Below are 18,243 nucleotides of genomic sequence, written 5' to 3' on the forward strand. Positions count from 1 at the left end.
GGGTGATGACCATTGCCTGCTTCCTGGGTACCTCCACCCTGGCCCCTACCACACTGGAGGGCACGCATTTGCCTGGACACCTGTCTCCACCTTCAGACTATGTGCTCCTTGATGAAAAAGCTTCTGTGTTCACAGTGCTCTCTGTGCCCATACTGTCTGTTGGCACAGGGTGGCACTCCTCTAAGTGCTTTACCTATAGTAATTCACTTAACCCTCACGCCAACCCTATGAGGTTAAGTACGATTATTATGCCCATAATACAGACAAGAATACTGAGGCACAGAGAGGTTAAGGACCTTCTTGGGGTCACACAGCTAGAAAATGGTGGAGTCAAGGTTTGAAGGCAGACAGTCTAACTCATGACCACCCAACAGAATGGGTACTATTATGATTCCTGTTTTACAGATGAGAAAACTTATCCTTGAGGCAGGATGTCAGGGAGGGTATCAGAGAAGCTCTAGTAGGAAGGAAGCAGAACAAACCAGAGGCTGGCAGAGTAAGAGTCTTCTCTGATCAGAGGTCACTGAGTCCCATGACCTCACTTTACAGTCAGAAGACTGACCCCCTGCAGTGGGAAAAGGCAAGAATAAGAGTACTGTGTAAATGAACGTCAAAACTGAGGCCTGGGGCTTCCCTGGTGGCTCAGTGGTTGGGAGTCCGCCTGCCGATGCAGGGGACGCGGGTTCATGCCCCGGTCCGGGGGAGTCCCGCGTGCCGCGGAGCGGCTTGGCCCGTGAGCCATGGCTGCTGAGCCGGCGCGTCCGGAGCCTGTGCTCCGCGACGGGAGAGGCCGCAGCAGTGAGAGGCCCGTGTACTGCAAAAAAAAAAAAAAAACTGAGGCCTGGACCCAGGGCTCCATTCAGACTTGATTCCTGCCTCATCTTTAGTTCTGCATGCCCTCTGAAGCTGCACGTCTTCACGCTGGCTCCCTCCCCCCGACCCCTACAAAGTAGTTTTTAAAAGTAATGGTGACTCCATTTTCTCCAGAGTCCTCCGATTACGCTATCTGTTGCTACCTGCCTTAAGGTAACTGGTGCTGTAGAGACCACCACTGGGTTAGACCAAAGTTGCAAAGATAAATACCCAGCCAGGCAAAAAGGATCCAGAATGGAACATCTTCTAACTATCTAAGCTTGTAAACACTTTGTACTTTACAGGGAAAAAAAGGTTATTAAATAAACACATGTAGAAAAGGGAGAAAAAAGCTGGGTCCAATTATACAATTCTACAATCTCCCCTAAACAGTGCTTTAAGTTTGTTTGTTTTTGTTTTGTTTTAGTGACCTAAAACAACAAACAAATTTATTTTCTTACATCTGGAAGTCAGAAGTCCTAAATGGGTTTCACCAGGCTAAAATCAAGGTGTCAGCAGAGGTGAGTTCCTTCTGGAGGTTCTGAGGGAGAATACGTTTCCTTGCCCTTCAGGCTTCTAGAGGCACCCACATTCCTTATCTTCAAGGCCAGAAACATCAAACTGAATCCTTGCCAGGTCACATCGCTCTAGTTCTCTCATTCCACCTCCCTCTTCAATTTAAATACCCCTAGCTATTACACTGAGCCCACCTGGATAATCCAAGCTAATCTCCCATCACATGTTCAGCTGATTAGCAACATTAATTCCATCTGCAATATTAATTCCTCTGACATTCAACCTAACATATCCACAAAATTCCAGGGGTTAGGACACGAACATCTTTGGGGGCTACTATTCTGCCTACCACACTGTATGATTAATGAGTTACTGATATACCCTAATGCAAGATTTTTAAAAATTATTTACCCCTGCATATTTTTAGGTTGACATCTAGCATTATTCATTAGAGTTGAAAGGATGTAATTTCTGGCATTTTGTGAATCTCAGTATTTATATCAGTCTCAAAAGTACCTAAATGAATTTAAATGTCATGGTGATTTGAAATCACTATCACCCATTAAAAAATTTTTTTTCCATACATGCCCTATACATATTTTATACTAAATTACTTTGCACTTACTGTTACTGCCCAAAAGTCATTCAGCTGTTTAAATTCTGCTGCTAGACCTAGTATGTAACCATGACCTCACCCACTCCACTCTGGATGGGAAAGACCAGAAATAATGGAATGGCTATGCATTTTACTGTGTATAAAATAAACCTCAATTTTAAAAGGGCAGGGGAGAATTATACCAGATCACTGTAGAAACTATGCCACCCAAAAGTCTGTCTAGGGGCCTGAGACAAAAGCAGTCTGTACCTTGGGGCAGGCTCTGCAGGCCCAAATGCAGGGTGCCTCAGACCCTCAGTCTGCCTGGGCCCTGACACCCCCAGCAGAGTACCCTTCACCACACCAAGCTAACTTCCACTCATCCTGCAGTCCTCAGCTTAAATCTTATCTCCTGAAAGAGCCCTTCCTAGATTCCCTCCTTCATCCAAATTGTTCCTTTCCTTCAAAGGACTTATCACAATTTGTGCATAAACATTACTTGTGTGCTTATTTGATGAGTGTCCATCTTCACCCCTAGACCACAAATTCCATGAAAGCAGACAATGGAATGACCTCTGCTCACTGGTACAAACACAGTGCCCAATAAAGTGTCTGGTATGTAAGAGGCACTCAAACATCCGGGCCAAATGGAATCAATACACGATTATCAATTTGGCCTCCCAAATACCTCATTCTTAGAAAAGGGGATGGTGGTCTGGATAAGGGAAATAGGTATTTTTGGTCACCAGAGAGATATTGGCCTATTCACCTAAATAAGGTGAAATTTTGCTTTAAAAAAAAAAAAAGGAAGAAAAAACCTCCATACCCCATACAATTTCCATTACTTTAATTAAATAGTAAAATCCTTAATGACAAGAAATAGTGTATCCCACGTCTGTGTTTGGCCTGGTGATTCATAGGGTTCCACCATGGGCCACACCCTCAACCATCTTCCCTTCTGAAGCATGACGCTGATGTCTCACATCCCCACAGTAAAGATCCACACCTTTGGGTGAAGCAGTGTCTTCGCTGGCTCCTCTTTCAAGCCTCCAGATGGCTTGGGATGAGGGCAGGGCAGCGAAAGGAGGAAAAGGCACAGACAACATGTCTCAACGCAACATGCCCCTACTGACACTCAAGCCTGGTGCTTGGCACCTCCACAGGCTCAGAGGCATTTCGCTGATGAACAGTGAGACAAGAAAAACTTTTAACAGCCTCACAAGCCAATACTCAAAATCCCTGAGATGAGATAATGACTGAGGAGAAGAGAGGTCACCCAGGCTTCTAATTCTTCCTTCATCAACACTTTAAACCAGCATGAGTTAAAGACTTTCTGCTCTGGAGCCCAAGCTCATTCAGAGGGATTTTGGCCTAGTGGTTAAGAAAGTGGGTCCCATGGTCAGGCAGGCAGGAGTTTGACGGTCGTTCACCCTGGCCATGTAACCCAGGGCAAGTCACCTACTCTCTCTGGAGCTTCAGTTTCCTCTCCAGTTACCAACTGAGTTGTTGTGAGGGTTAAATGAAGTGATGATGTAAAACAGTGGGCCCAGGGGCTTCCCTGGTGGCGCAGGGGTTGAGAGTCCGCCTGCCGATGCAGGGGACACGGGTTCGTGCCCTGGTCCGGGAAGATCCCACATGCCGTGGAGCGGCTGGGCCCGTGAGCCATGGCTGCTGAGCCTGCGCGTCCAGAGCCTGTGCTCCGCAATGGGAGAGGCCACAACAGTGAGAGGCCCGCGTACCACAAAAAAAAAACAAAACAGTGGGCCCTGAATATACAATACACTGAGCTATTAGTTGGAGCTGAGTTTACCTGGACGTTCTCTTCAGTCACCTCAATCTCGGCTGTATAGATGTAGTCAATCAGCTTACTCAGGGTCTGCCCATCCACATCCTTGATTTCTATCTTCTTGGCTTTACTCTCAGACATGTCACCTACAGTTCAAAACAGAAACAAAATGGACATGAACTTGGTGCCTAGGGTGTGCTTAACTTTCACATGGCCTCCTGCCGTCTTGGCAACATAAAAGCACTGTCTGTGCTCCCGGAGGCAGCAGAAGGGCTCAGGCACAGAGGAAGATAGACCAGCTGACATCAAGGTCACAACAACTCTGGGTCTGTGATCATCCACAAACCCAATTTCAAGCATTCCCCCACTCTATCTGTTATCCATTTCCACTCTGAAAGGAAATCTACACGTGATAAAGCATTCAACCAAGTTACTGCAAACTTGTTCACAGGGGCCAGGGAAAGTGAATGAGATATGCACCTGTCCTCAAGAAGGAGTACCTGTTCTAGTAGGGCAGATATATAAAAATATATGAGATGATAAGAGCTTAATAGAGGTATATGCAAAGTACCAGTAGAACAACAATTTCTTAAAAAAACAATTATTGAGTGCTAACTATGGCCAAACACTGTGCTAAGCACTTTAAACTGTTGCCTATTTTAATCAACAACCTATGAGTGTTATTAGTATCACCCCCATATTACAGATGAAGAAACTGAGGCACAAGAGTGTAGGTAATTCATTTTGCCTACAGTCACACATCTAGGAAGGGGCCAGACTGGGACTGAAAGCAGGGAGTCTGACTCTAGAGCCCCACACTTGTAATCACTATGGTGTACTGAATCCCAAGTATGCAGATGATAGAGCAACAAACCCTGTCTGGGGAATCCAGGAAGGCATCCTAATAGGAGGTCACATTTGAGCTGGGTATTCCACATGCAGCAGAGGTGAGGAAGGACGAGCTGGATGCAGGAATCATCAGTGCAAAGATAGAAAAGTGCCAAAAGAATAAATGTGGGGAACAGTGAGAGGGCAGCACGGCTGGTACGTGGAGTGACAGTGAGAGGAAGGAGGCTGGAGAGGCAGATAGGGGCCAGGACTTGCAGAGCCCAGCAAACCATGCAAATGAGTTTGCACTTTATCCTAAGAGTAGCACCCCTGAAAGGTTTTAAACGAGGGAATGACATCAACAGATGGGTGTCTTTGAATGAAATTTTGGATGTACTGGTGGAAGCTGGATCAGAGGCAGGGAGAACAGATGGGAGGCCCTGACAATAATCCAAAAAAGAGAAGACAGAGACCTGTGAACTAGGGCAGCAGTGGCACCAAATGTGCAGTCCTGAGGTCTCTGACTTCAGCCTGTCCTCTCCATACAGCACACAGCTCTATCTAGAGCCAGGCTCCTTCAACAAGGGCTGCTTATTTCAGAAGGAAAAGACAGGCAAGACGTGTCTTTGTAGACTGAAATGAAGGGCAACATGACTACAAGAACCAAGAGACTCAGAAGCCCTTAGTGAGTGTGAAATCAGAGCCTGGCCTGATTGCTTTCTCTCTATGGAATTAGAGCTTGGGAGTCAGCTTAGGGTTTTATAACTTGGGGGTAAACAAATGGAAACTCCTGAAATTGCATGAAAACATTTGTATATGTGGGCAAAAGTTTGATTTTCTGAGGGGATGAACAAATCATTTTCATCAGTCTCAAATGTCCAAAAAACATTAAGACACAGTTTTCTAGATGGTGGGACTTTGGGAGATTTTTTTTCTTGCTTCTTTATGTGAATCAAAAGTTTCTAATTTCTACATTAAGTACTTAAAACTCCAACAAGCAAGGAAAAAATGAAAAAAAAAAAGAAAACCTAGGGTCTCAAAGACATGTATTTTCTGAGAAATTTACCTTATAGGAAATTGGAGACCTATATAAATCATAAGGACTCATAAAATGCAATTTAATATCTCTATGAACCAGTAGAAATCACTGCACCAAACTAAGACATCAGTTTAAACAAACCCTGAAAGTGGCAGTAATAATAGTTGCTACTACATGCAGGCCCTCAGGGTTTACACACATTATTTCATTTAGTCCTTGCAACGACCCCAGGAGGTACTAGATATTACTTCCATTTTATAAATTATAGAACTGGCATATCAAGAGGCAGTTGCACAGAGCTAGTAAGAGGCAGGGCTGGGATCTGAACTGTGGCCTAACTCTAGACCTCATGTCATTTCTAATAAATCCCTCTATAATTTAAACCTGACCCTAACTGATGGCTTTGATAAAAGTATTCCCAAACAAAGCCTATGTCCAAATTCTGAGCCAACTTATACTTATTACCCAGTAAGCAAGAACGAAGAGAGATGGGATCTTGTCCTCAACACCTAACAAAGTGCGTGACATATAACAAGCACTGAAATAATATTTGTTGGTACAGGGAAAGAAAGAAAGAAGAGAGGCTTTCTTTTGACATCTCATAAATCCACAGACTCTGATAATTCTAAAGAGGGAGAAATCATCAAAGGCTTGGTCATTCTTACTCCTTCACTCACCTCCGCTACTTTGACAAATATTTCTAGAGAACAGAACATAAGCCCAATAAGTCCTTCTCTATTCAAGGTCAACCCAAGAGACCTGTTCTGCTGTTTTTTCTCAAGAGGCCCAGCCCAGCCACTTCAGACTCTGAACTTTCAGAAAAGAGGAAATGCAGATGGCCAACAGGCACATGAAAAGATGTTCAACATCACTAATCATCAGCGAAATGCAAATCAAAACCACAATGAGGTATCATCTCACACCTGTCAGGTTGGCTATCATCAAAAAGAACACAAATAACAAATGCTGGCGAGAATGTGGAGAAAAGGGAACCCTCCTACTACTGTTGGTGGGAATGTAAATTGGTACAACCACTGTGGAAAACAGTATGGAGGTTTCTCAAAACACTAAAAATAGAACTACCATATGACCCAGGAATTCCATTCCTTGGTATACATTAAAAAAAAAAAAAAAACCAAAACACTAATTTGAAAAGATACATGCATCCCAATGTTCACAGCAACATTATTTACAATTGCCAAGATATGGAAGCAACCAAAGCGCCAATCAACAGATGAGTGGATAAAGAAGATGTGGTTTATATACACAATGGAATACTACTCAGCCATTAAAAAGAATGAAATTTGCAGCAACATGGATGGACTTGGAGGGTATTATACTAAGCAAAATAAGTCAGACAAAGACAAATTCTGTTTGACATCACTTATATGTGAAATCTAAAACATACAACAAATTAGTGAATACAACAAAAAAGAAGGAGACTCACAGATATAGAGAACAAACTAGTGGTTACTACTGGGGAGAAGGAAGTGGGGACGGGCAATATAGGGTAGGAGATGAAGAGGTACAAACTATTAGGTATAAAATAAGCTACAAGGATATATTGTACAACACAGGGAATACAGCCAATATTTTATTTATTTGTTTGTTTGTTTGTTTTGGCTGCATTGGGTCTTTGCTGCTGTGCGCAGGCTTTCTCTAGTTGCAACAAGCAGGGGCTACTTTCGGTGTGGTGTGCGGGCTTCTCATTGCAGTGGCTTCTCTTGTTGCGGAGCATGGGCTCTAGGCATGTGGGCTCCAGTAGTTGTAGCATGCAGGCTCTAGAGCACAGGCTCAGTGGTTGTGGCGCATGGGCTTAGTTGCTCCGTAGCATATGGGATCTTCCCGGACCAGGGCTCGAACCCATGTCCCCTGCACTGGCAGGTGTATGCTTAACCACCGCGCCACCAGGGAAGCCCAGTCAATATTTTATAATAACTATAAAAGGAGTATAACCTTTAAAAATTGTGAATCACTATATTGTACACCTGTAACTTATATAATATTGTACAGCAACTATACTTGAATTAAAGAAAAAAAAAGAAAATGTCTGTTTGTTGCACATCTTTTGTCCTCTGTTAACACCATATCCTGTTCTTCCAGATAGATCATGATCTACTCAAGGGCAGATATTTGTTCATTCATTCACTCAACAAACATGTATCAAACAGTCCCCATGGGCAAGGCCCAGAGGACACAGTGGTGAACAGGTCATGTTCCCTGCCCTCATGGAGCTCAGTCTAGTAGAAAGAGGGATAAGTAAACCAACAATTACAAAGTATGTTAAATGCTAGAAAAGGAGTTTCAGCTTAAAAGGTTCTTAAGCAGGGAAGCCTATACCCTGAATTGTATGCAAAATGATGAGCACACAGGAGCACACATTTACTATTTTTTGTGGAACGAATCCATTGTTCTCATCAGAGTGATTCATAATGGTTAAGAACCACTGATCTAACATGAGATCTGGAGGAGTCATGGTTGTTCAGAAGAGCAGTGAGTATGAGGGAAGAATATTCCAGGCAGATAGAATAGTGTATGTAAAGGTCCAGAGGTAAGAAAGAACATGACCTATTCTGGGACCATAAGAAGTTGAGTCTGGCAGAAGCACAGCATGAAAAGGGAGGAAGGGGGAGAGGAGGCTGGAGATACAAGCAGGGTCTGGACCACTTGAGGGCCTTGTGGGCCATACTGAGAAGTTTAGACTTCATCCTAAGGGCAATGGGGAGCCCTTGACAGACTTTAAGCAAGTAAGGGATGCATTAGATTTTTTATTTTGGAAAGATCGCTAAAGCTACAGCATAGAAAATGGGTTGGGGGTGAGGGAACAAAATAGGAGGAGGTTGACCAATTAAAAGGCTGCTGCAGTAAATTAGGTGAAAGATGATGGCAGCCTGGACTAAGGGTCTGTGTCTTTTTTTTTTTTTTTTTGATTTTTGCGGTATGCAGGCCTCTCACTGTTGTGGCCTCTCCCGTTGTGGAGCACAGGCTCCGGACGCACAGGCTCAGTGGCCATGGCTCACGGGCCCAGCCGCTCCGCGGCATGTGGGATTCTCCCAGACCGGGGCACGAACCCGCGTCCCCTGCATTGGCAGGCGGACTCTCAACCACTGCGCCACCAGGGAAGCCCCAGGGTCTGTGTCTTGAACTTCTTTAAATCCTCAGGCTCTACTTTAAGACTTCGCACCTAGAAGTCTCCAAGAACCATAAAGAGCCCAGGAAAGCAAGTCATGGTTCTTGACGTAGCAAACACACCACATGCACAACAGAGCTCTTTTTAGGTGGAAGATTGCCCAAGGGGGAACAGGAGGGAGGAGGTGCATCTTGAGGAGCCAGGAGGGAAAACCTTTCACCATCACAGAAGACTTAGGAAGGCTATGGAATCACTGGCTCATCCTCTAGATCACTGGTATAAACCCAACCCTATTATTCAGCCAAAGAAGCCTCAAGAGTGAGAAAGGAATGGTAGAGTGGCTACGAAGTCTTTCTGAAGGACCAGACATAGACCACCAACCACCCCTACAAAGTTGTATGGCAAAGGGAAGAAAAAGTGCATTCAGGAAGCCTTGTGTTATGGAACTCTTCCTCACTCCTCAGCTGAATCCTTACTGTTTTAATTTCATGATCTGGGTAAAAAGAAAACAGAAGGTCCTTATCCTTTGCACAGTGATCCTGCATGGGTGTTAAGATGGTTATTAAACTCCCTTACCACTAACCTTCATCTGTCTAAGTCCTAATATCTGGGTTGCCAACTCATTTGGCTAAAGCTGAGACCTATGTCACATGTTAACATCACATGAGAAAAAGAAATACCCTGTCACGTCCCTGAATCCCAGCTAAACCTCCTGCAGGTGAGCAGCCTATGCCATTTAACTGCAAAAGGCTGACCTCTGTCTCCTGTAAAGTAAGGACATTCCCGGCCCTGCCTTTAAGCCAAGGTTATGTGAGAGTCAAAGGAGATAATGAGAGTCTGAGAACTGTGGCAGCAGGATTCAGCAGAGCTGCAATGATGGATTTCACCCCAGCACCCAACCTCCCTGGAATCTCGTCCTTCCTCCACTTGGAAAGGTCTTTCTGCTCAGCTAGAGGCACATGGAGCACCAAGTCAGGAAGGAAATGCCTTCCTGATATGAAACAGAGATGTTTCATATCAACCCTAACCACCATCAGGGCAGCTGGTATCAGAGCCACCCCACACATCCACATGAGCTCTGTAAACTATGATGTGCTCTACACATAATAAGAGTAAACTTTATTAAGTAGTACCTATTCTGTATTGGGTGCCTTATTTCCCTTACTTGTATCTGTTCCCTGGTTATTGTTATTATTGTTTTATTGTTGTTATTCCAGTCTCATAAACAAGCAAACAGGATCATAGAGGTTAAGTGAATTCCCTACAAACCTATCAGGTGCTGGAGTCAGGTCACGATGGCTCCAAAGCCCTTTCCAAGACACCACACCATCTCCCAATACAAGGTGGCATTACCACCCCTGTGTTTAATCCTTAGCAAAGAGGCCTCTGCACCAATAACTCCAAACCTCCTCTATGAACATTCATAAAACATTTCTTACCAGTGATCCTCTCCAATGATGATCTAAATTTCAAGGCTGAGCTACTCCAAGTCCAGACAAGTCTACCGCAGATAATCTTGGTCAAATCAGTTGCACCTTAATGGGTGCTGGTGTGTGTCTGAATAGTGGTCTCTTTTCCTAGACACTACAAAGGCCTATGTTGAACTACATCCAAATCAATTCTTGAAAAACTCACCATTTCCTTAGAGGCAAAACCCTCAGAAGCCAGACCTTATCTACTCCGACTAATCTCTCAAGGCCCTCTTTATACAAAGAAAGGATTCTACTCCCTAGTGCTCCCTCCCTCCCTGCCCCACTGCCTTGGATTAAGTCTTGCTAAACTGCATGTTATGCAAAGATCTTCAAAAACATCAATACATCATACAAACACTCAGAACACAGACATAGGCCAGGGCCTGGCAGAGTCAGGCATAAAGAAAGGGTGAAACAATGGTTCTATGGGATGAGTGCATGCCTGGAGGTAAGAGAGCCAGGCCCTAATTTTTCTGCTTGAGGCTAGTTGGCGCTCACATTCCAAGCCCCTTGCCTCTTACCTCCAGCACATTCCTGACTCTCCTCCCTATTTCTGTTCACCATATATTTGAAGACACTAGTTGAATATCAGCCTACATCTAATAAAAACTGGACAGTAACTTTTCCTTAAAAAAACAAAGCCGGGGCTTCCCTGGTAGTCCAGTGGGTAAGACCCTGCACTCCCAATGCAAGGGGCCCAGGTTCAATCCCTAGTCGGGGAACTAGATGCCACATGCATGCCACAACTAAGAGTCCGCATTCTGCAACTAAGAAGTCCCCATGCCACAACTAAAAGTCTGCATGCCACAACTAAAAGATCCATATGCCACAAAGAAGATCGCACGTGCCGTGACGAAGACCCAGTGGAGCCTAAATAAATAGAAAAATAAAAACAAATAAAAAATTAAAAAACAAAGCCAATTTAATCAGCCTCTGCATGTAGCACAACAGAGCCAGAAGATGGGACAGCTCACTCCCAGGGCTTCTTTTGGGATGGAGTTCAAATGTCTTTTAGCCATGGTGATGAGCCTAAGACACTTAGTCCACATATTCTTTAGAACTTGGTTCTTTTAACACCATAAAATGGGATTGTTTTCAAAGTTTTGGATGACATGAAGGGATCCACATGGAGTACAAATACTATAGTACACAGAACACATAGAAAATGGCATGATAAAAAGAGGGAAAAAAAACTGACTGGGCTATTTTGGGAAAATTATTTTCCCCTGGGATGGAGGTGCTAGATGGGGGGATGGGGTCAAGGGGAATCTTAAGTATTCCATACTCACAGGGAAAAGAAGGACAAGACCAGCCCTTCTGGCCTCTCCAATCACACTATGCTGAAGGAGTGGAGAGCAACTCACGTGACTGCCCATCCCAGACCTTCTCACAGGTTGGCTGCCTTTGGACACTCTCCTGTGGGCACGCAGACCTCAGTTTCACACTTATTACAAGTTATTCTGGGAAGGATATGGTCAAGGAGTGGAGCTGGTATTTGGAACCATCACAGGACATTTGGGCAATATGAACTGAGAGGACAAAAAAGTAAAAACACTTTAAGCCTCAGTAAAAGATCTTAATCATACCACTCAAGTCAGAAGAAAGTCACATGTATTTCCTTTTCTTTGGGGCCTTAAACATGCTGATAGAAATGGACTCAACGAGAGTCAGCTGGGCCTTTTCATTACTAATTTTATGCATTTTGAAGCTGAACCTGATAATTAGAACAAAATTTTGCAATGTTACTCTTTTTTTTGTACCTGTTTACCAAGGTTTAAGCAAAACCAAGGGGCCTCAGAAAATACACGAATCTGATGTACTGCCCATGGAAGCATAAGCTGGTACAACTGTTCTAAGTGTTGTGGAATTGAGGCACGTGTCTCACAAGAATTCAAAATGTGCACACACTTTAACCAAGTATTTTTTATTCTAGGGATCTAAGGAAATAATCAGGAATGTAAGTAAAGACTAAGTGCAAGGATGCCCATTTTAGCATTATTTACAATAGCAAAATATTAGAAAGAACTATAATTTCCAACCAATAAGGAAATGGATTTTCAATTCAGATACATATGATGGAATCTTATGAGGCCATTAAAATAATGATGTAGATGTGATTTCATTGCCATGAAAATATGTTGACAATATAGCGCTAAGTTCAATTAAGCAAATTTTCATTGAGCACCTGCTGTATGTAAGATCACGCTAGGCAGAAGGGACATAGCAGTGAATTTAAAAGGTACAGTTTTTACCCTCATAAAGTTTATGACTGACCAGGCAAATCAGACAGTAAGGAAGTAATGAGATAAGTAGTAATACTAAAGAGAAGCATAAGCTATCACAAGAGTAGATGTATTACATGTATTTTTTTTGCTTGCCCACGTTTTCTAATTTTTATTCTGCAATGAACATATGTGAATAGTGTTTGGATGAGTAGATGGATAGGTAGGTGGGTGGGTGGATGGATGCACAGACAGACAGATGATGGATGAATGGATGGATGGATGGATGGAAGGAAGGATGGAAGAATGGATGGTAACCAGATTCAGTGGAAAGCTTGGGCTGGGCAACACATTAGACTGCTTTCTTCTCTTGATTCCCTCTTCCCTTCAATTACTAGAATCCAAGACCTGATCCAGAAGCACCTTTTCTCTCCCTTTCTAAAATCACCTTGTTTTGCTTAGGCACTTCCACTACCCCCAGAGGCAAGTTCATTAGCAAAAAGTGGAGCCAACAGTACAATTTATTGTAATTCCAAATAGACTCCTCTCACAACACTAGACTTTCCAAAGCACACAAACAGAGAAGAATGACCGGCAGAACTATTTACTGAAGTTGCAGCTAAATAACTATTGTAGACAAGATAAATTATTTTAAAAGAAAGAGATGGATGAAGGACAAGGACAAAAAAATAAATAAAAACCTTACTACTAGAGTTTGAGGCTACTCCAAAGAGAATGTGGCTCAAAATTTCCAGGTAGTGAAATTAGCTGGTTTTCCAGGCTGCACTGTGGAATTCCTGGCCCAAGGCTCAAAGTGAGGTAAGTGTGGCTTGGTCCACTTAGCAAAAGCACTGCCCCAAGTTGAGGCCAGGTCCTTCACATGATGAGCCAAGGGGGACATACATGTGAGGAACTCTCCAAACGCCAAGTGCTACGTACTCCCCGCCCCACCAAGAACCACTCCTGCCCAGCACAGGCTTTGTACTATATTAGGAGAAGGGCAAGAGCCTATTCAGCAAAGATGTGCCTGCACTCACCCATCCTTAGCAACACCACATTCATTCATTCAACCTTCACTTATTCAGTCTCCTAAACATCAGGCCTTGGGGTGGGCGCTAAGGATTCAACAGTGACAAGACATAATCCGCAAGCATCCAAAGCTCACAATCAAGGGTAGGAGACATTTTGTTCATTAAAACAATACTTTAGTCCTATTATGTAGCAGGTACTCAGGGTACAGAAACAAACAAATCTAACAAGATCCCTGTCTTCATGGAACTGATACTCCAGTAAAGAGACACAGGTAAAAAATATATAAACAACCAACCAATGTGATTTTCAGACAGTGATAAAGGTTATGAAAAAAACAGAGTCAAGTTATGGAATAGAAAGAGACCTAGTGGGGAACTACGGCTCAGGTGGTCAGAGAGGAGGCAACATTTGATATGTAAACTACAGGGTGAGAAGCAGCAGGTACATGAGACCCCAGAGCATGACCACCGCAAACCCCAGGAAACAGATGAGAGTACAGAGTGACAGTGACCACGCTCAGAGGAAGCACAGGGTACAGATGAGTGTGTCGAAGAGACACCTGACCTCATCCAGCTGGCTTTCAGTCAGCAGTGATGGCTACAGCACTGCCTGCTCCTGGCTCAGGGGAGGTGCTGCGAGGTACTGAAGACAAGAAGCTCAGCCCATGGGTTTCAGGGAATTCAGTCTCAGAAATAATACACGTGCAATAGTTGGACAAGGCTATTTGGCATGTTCAGGACACAGGGACTCCCTGGAAAGTTGGCAAAGGTACTGAAACTGAATGGAGATGGTGAATATACCTCTGTCTTACTCTCCCCACCTCAAGCCCCACCATCACTTCTGCCAACTCTACCGCATTCCTATAAAGGCTAGAGGAGACTCAAGGTTCCTGCCTGGAAAGAACAGCTAAGGAATAATAAGACGTGGGACAGTCAGCCCACCCAGCCCTGGGCTAGGCATCCGGAAGCCAAGTTCCACTCGTTCACTGTGTGACCTCAGGCAAGTCCCTTCCTTTTTCTCAGCCTCAGGGTCCCCCATTTGCAAAATGACAGCTCAGAAGCCTGGGGATGAAGCCAAGAGTCTACATTTCTAACCAGCTCCCTGACATGATTATGACGCATGACAAAGTCTGAGAATTCATGGACTATATGATTCTACATTTTTTCCTCAGAGTTAACTGTAATAGGGGCTGCATGCTTGACTGGCCTGGCTGAGGGCCTGTCATGGTGCTTTGCATCTCCATGGTGCAAAGCAAAGAATCTGGCACACAGGAACTCCTCAGGGTGGGCGTCACAGCCTTCTTTCCTCCCCGCCTCGTGCCACCACCCTCAATATTCTCCCAGTGGGGCTGCAGCCCCACAACCATGGGTTATTGTTTGCCCCTCACCATACCTGTGAACATCGCACAGAAGTAGGGGCTGCAGGCTGCCAGGACCACACGGTGGGCTTCTATCTCAACATCTTCTGCCACAATCACCACGTCACACAATAGCTGTTTGCTGCAAGACACCAGTGGGAGAAAGGATGGGTCACAGCACCAACTCCCACCCCCAGCCACACAAGGGTATTTTTTCTCCCCCACCCTCCGCGTTCCATACTATCACCACAGTTGTCATACAGACCTACCATATCTTAAGTTAGGCAGGGAGATGGACTCATCAACTTTTCCAAGTCCCTAATAAGCCCCACATTCACGCTTTCCTAAGGCACTCAACTCTGTAGAGATCTAACTACTATGTAGCTGCAAATTCAGGGCTCCTTCATTTGTCCTCACATCTCTGCTCCGCAACTCTCTACAAGCTATGACTGAGAAAGGAGGACAGCAGTTCAAGGAGCAGTGGGAAAAGCTTTGGGCTGTTAGCTGAGTAACTGAATGAATGCCAAGGAGCCTGAGCATGCCACTGAGGTGTGCCACCAGCTAGAACAGGTATTAACTCTTCCGCAAGGAATCCACTGCCTGTGAAACACTGGTAAGAGGCCAGCCAGATCTGGAGGACTCAAGTATGTTTCTTCCCACCCAGGTTTAACACTAACATCAAAAAGACTCCACCAGTACACACAGTGCTCCCTAAAGACCCTGGGCAAACTCCAATTACTGCAATTATTAAGAAAACTGTAACTACATTTTTACTTGTTTGTCACCCCCATACACTATGAACTTTTAAAAGGACTTGTTTACTGTTATATCCTAGACACCCGGTTGCATGCATAGCACACAGGAGGCCAAACTTTTACTAAATAAATTAATAAAGGAATGAAATTTTAAATAGGATCAATCCACACTCAGAAACAGAATGAATATTTGACTACTTTGAAGACTGAAAGGGTACCACAAGCCCTATGAATCCAAGAATTTTTCCTCTACCAGCCTTTCAAGTTCTTATCATGGCTATTATCAATACAATAGTCAACATTTTTTGAGTTACATGTGCCAGGCACTGTTCTAAGCACTTTTTTTTTAATACATATTATTTCATTTAACCCTCTCTACAACCCTACGAAGTATGAATACTGTTATGCCCCATATTACTAAAAAAGGAAACTGAGGCCCAGAGAAGTTAAGTAACTTTCCCAAGGTCACACAGAAAGGGAGCAGTGGATTCAGGATTTGAATATAAGCAGCTGAACCCAAGAACCCATGCTCCTAACTTCTATAGTTATCCTGGTCACCACTAGTCCTTGCTTTAGATTGAAGCACTAGAAGTGGGAGGGAAGACAGGGAGGATAAACACATTTCAACTGTGATCAACTGGTAGTGGTTACTTAGCACACTATACTGGATTGAGAAGTCTGAGGTCATGACTGGGTTCCACGTGACAGTGATGAGATAAATATAATGAGTATGTCATCGTTAATAGATGGAAGAGAAGCTACATATTTGCTCTCCCTGGTATAGCATATTAAACCATTGCCAACTATTCAGACATTAGTCCAGGTTCACTTTTCAGAGAAATAGAGTCATAAAGCCTGGGAAGGCTAGAACCACAAATGCCCTTAGAGATCACCCTATGTATGAAGCTCAGAGAGGTGGCCCAAAGCCACAGAAGCCTTAGTCTTGAATCTAGTTCTGACTCCAGGTACAGTACCATAATGCCTCATGATTGGTTGACACTTAGAATGGGAAAAAACAGTAGCTAGGTTATCTCCCATGGGGAAAGGTGATCAGGAAAGGTTCAGCACATGGAATAAGGTACCAGTGAGGGGGCTTCTGGGAAGGGTGAGACCCCTGAGCAACAAGAGGCAAAACCTGGGGGTGGGACCTCATCCTGCAGTGAACAGCACACCTTACACACGAACTTTATCAGAATAAACCAGCTCAACTGGGAACAGAACTGGCTCTGCCCCAACAGGCTACAAGAACATGGACAAATTAACCCCATCAATTTTCTCATCTTTTTTAGCTGCCTTGGGACATATACCGTGGGGACCAAATGAGATTGCAGATGCCACTTGAGAACAGGCTTGTTTAAATATGGATAAAATATATTGTAAAAATGTACTCCCAACAGTATAGACTCAGCTTGGACATTTTCACTTCTATTAAAGATGTTGGGGAGAAAATAGAGTTATTACTGCTATTTAAAAGTACAAGTAATTTTTTTTGGTAACCAGTATTTTAATAAGGAAAGTGTTGACACAGATGGGTCAGAAATGCTGAGCAAATTTTCAGTGCCAGGTGATGGGCAAGCAAATGTCAAAGTGGGATATCTTATACAAACCCAGAAGAGCTGATAATTCTTGAACAAATGGGAAAGAGACAAGAAGGAATGAGGAATAAAGATGGAGAATCCAGTCAAGCAAATAAATGAGAGCAGTCCTGATAGGTGGGAAGTGTATCTCAAGGCCAGAGAAACTCTAACCTGGGAGAGTGACCAAGAAAAAGTTGGTCACAAAGTCAGGGTAGGCTTTCCCAGGTGGTGGGAAAGCCTGTCTACACACTGGAGACATCTCAGTCTCCACTATGCAGGGAAAAGGAAAGAGGCAGCTCTACAAGCACTGCCTGGCTCACGAGCACTTCTAATTCCAATTACCAGAGACCCTGTGAGATCCTTTTTTCTGAAGTATCATACAGTACTCCAAAGGACAGTCTTGAGGAGAGAAAAGTAGGACTATACACACTGTGATTTGTAGGAAATAGAGTAGAGCTGTTAGGAAGGAGCTCAGGCCCTGGAATCAAACTGACCAGGGTTCATGTCCCTTGAGTATCACAGAATTGACATGTGTTGTAAACAAGATAATGAATAGCACTAATAGTAAACATTCAGTAAATATTTATTTCTTTTCTTCCTTTTTTCCACAAAATACTTCAATCAAGATTAGAGTAAGTTTTGGACATGGTAAATTTGAGCTGCCTTTTGGACATCTAAGTGGGGCTGTCAAGTAGGCAAGTGGATACTAGGGTCTGGAGTTCAGAGGTGGGAAATGGTTAAGAAGTTGGGGGAAAGGGGAAGAACCAACAAAAGAGATGAGAAAACAGCCAGTGGGATAGGAGGAAAACCAAAAGAGTGTGGTGTCCAAGAAGCCAAGTAAAGCCAGGGCTACAAAAAGAAAGGAATGATCAATTGTACCAAATACTGCTGATAAGTAAGATAACATTAGGGTGGCTAGCCAGGGCAATTAGGCAAGGAAATGAAATAAAAGGCATCCAAATTGGAAAGAAAGAAATAAAACTATCTCTATTCACAAATGACATGATCTTGTACATATAAAATCCCAAGGAATCCACTAAAAAACTACTAAAATAAATAAATGAGTATAAGGAGGTTGCAGA

The 18,243-nt window shown here is 43.7% G+C and overlaps 1 protein-coding gene across 1 annotated transcript in view; it reads right to left on the reverse strand.

The window, feature by feature from the left end:
- The window catches only part of KLHL3 (kelch like family member 3), a gene marked incomplete at both ends in the record, with an annotated part of 108,559 nt that overhangs the window by 66,129 nt on the left and 24,187 nt on the right, over nucleotides 1-18,243 (reverse strand). The window contains 2 exons of the mRNA XM_081230580.1: nucleotides 3,774-3,895; nucleotides 14,865-14,971. Of these exons, the coding sequence (XP_081086706.1) occupies nucleotides 3,774-3,895; nucleotides 14,865-14,971 (229 nt within the window). The remainder of the gene's footprint in view (nucleotides 1-3,773; nucleotides 3,896-14,864; nucleotides 14,972-18,243) is intronic.

Source organism: Mesoplodon bidens (genome assembly GCF_964165515.1).
Source record: "Mesoplodon bidens genome assembly, chromosome: 4".
Classification (NCBI taxonomy): domain Eukaryota; kingdom Metazoa; phylum Chordata; class Mammalia; order Artiodactyla; family Ziphiidae; genus Mesoplodon; species Mesoplodon bidens.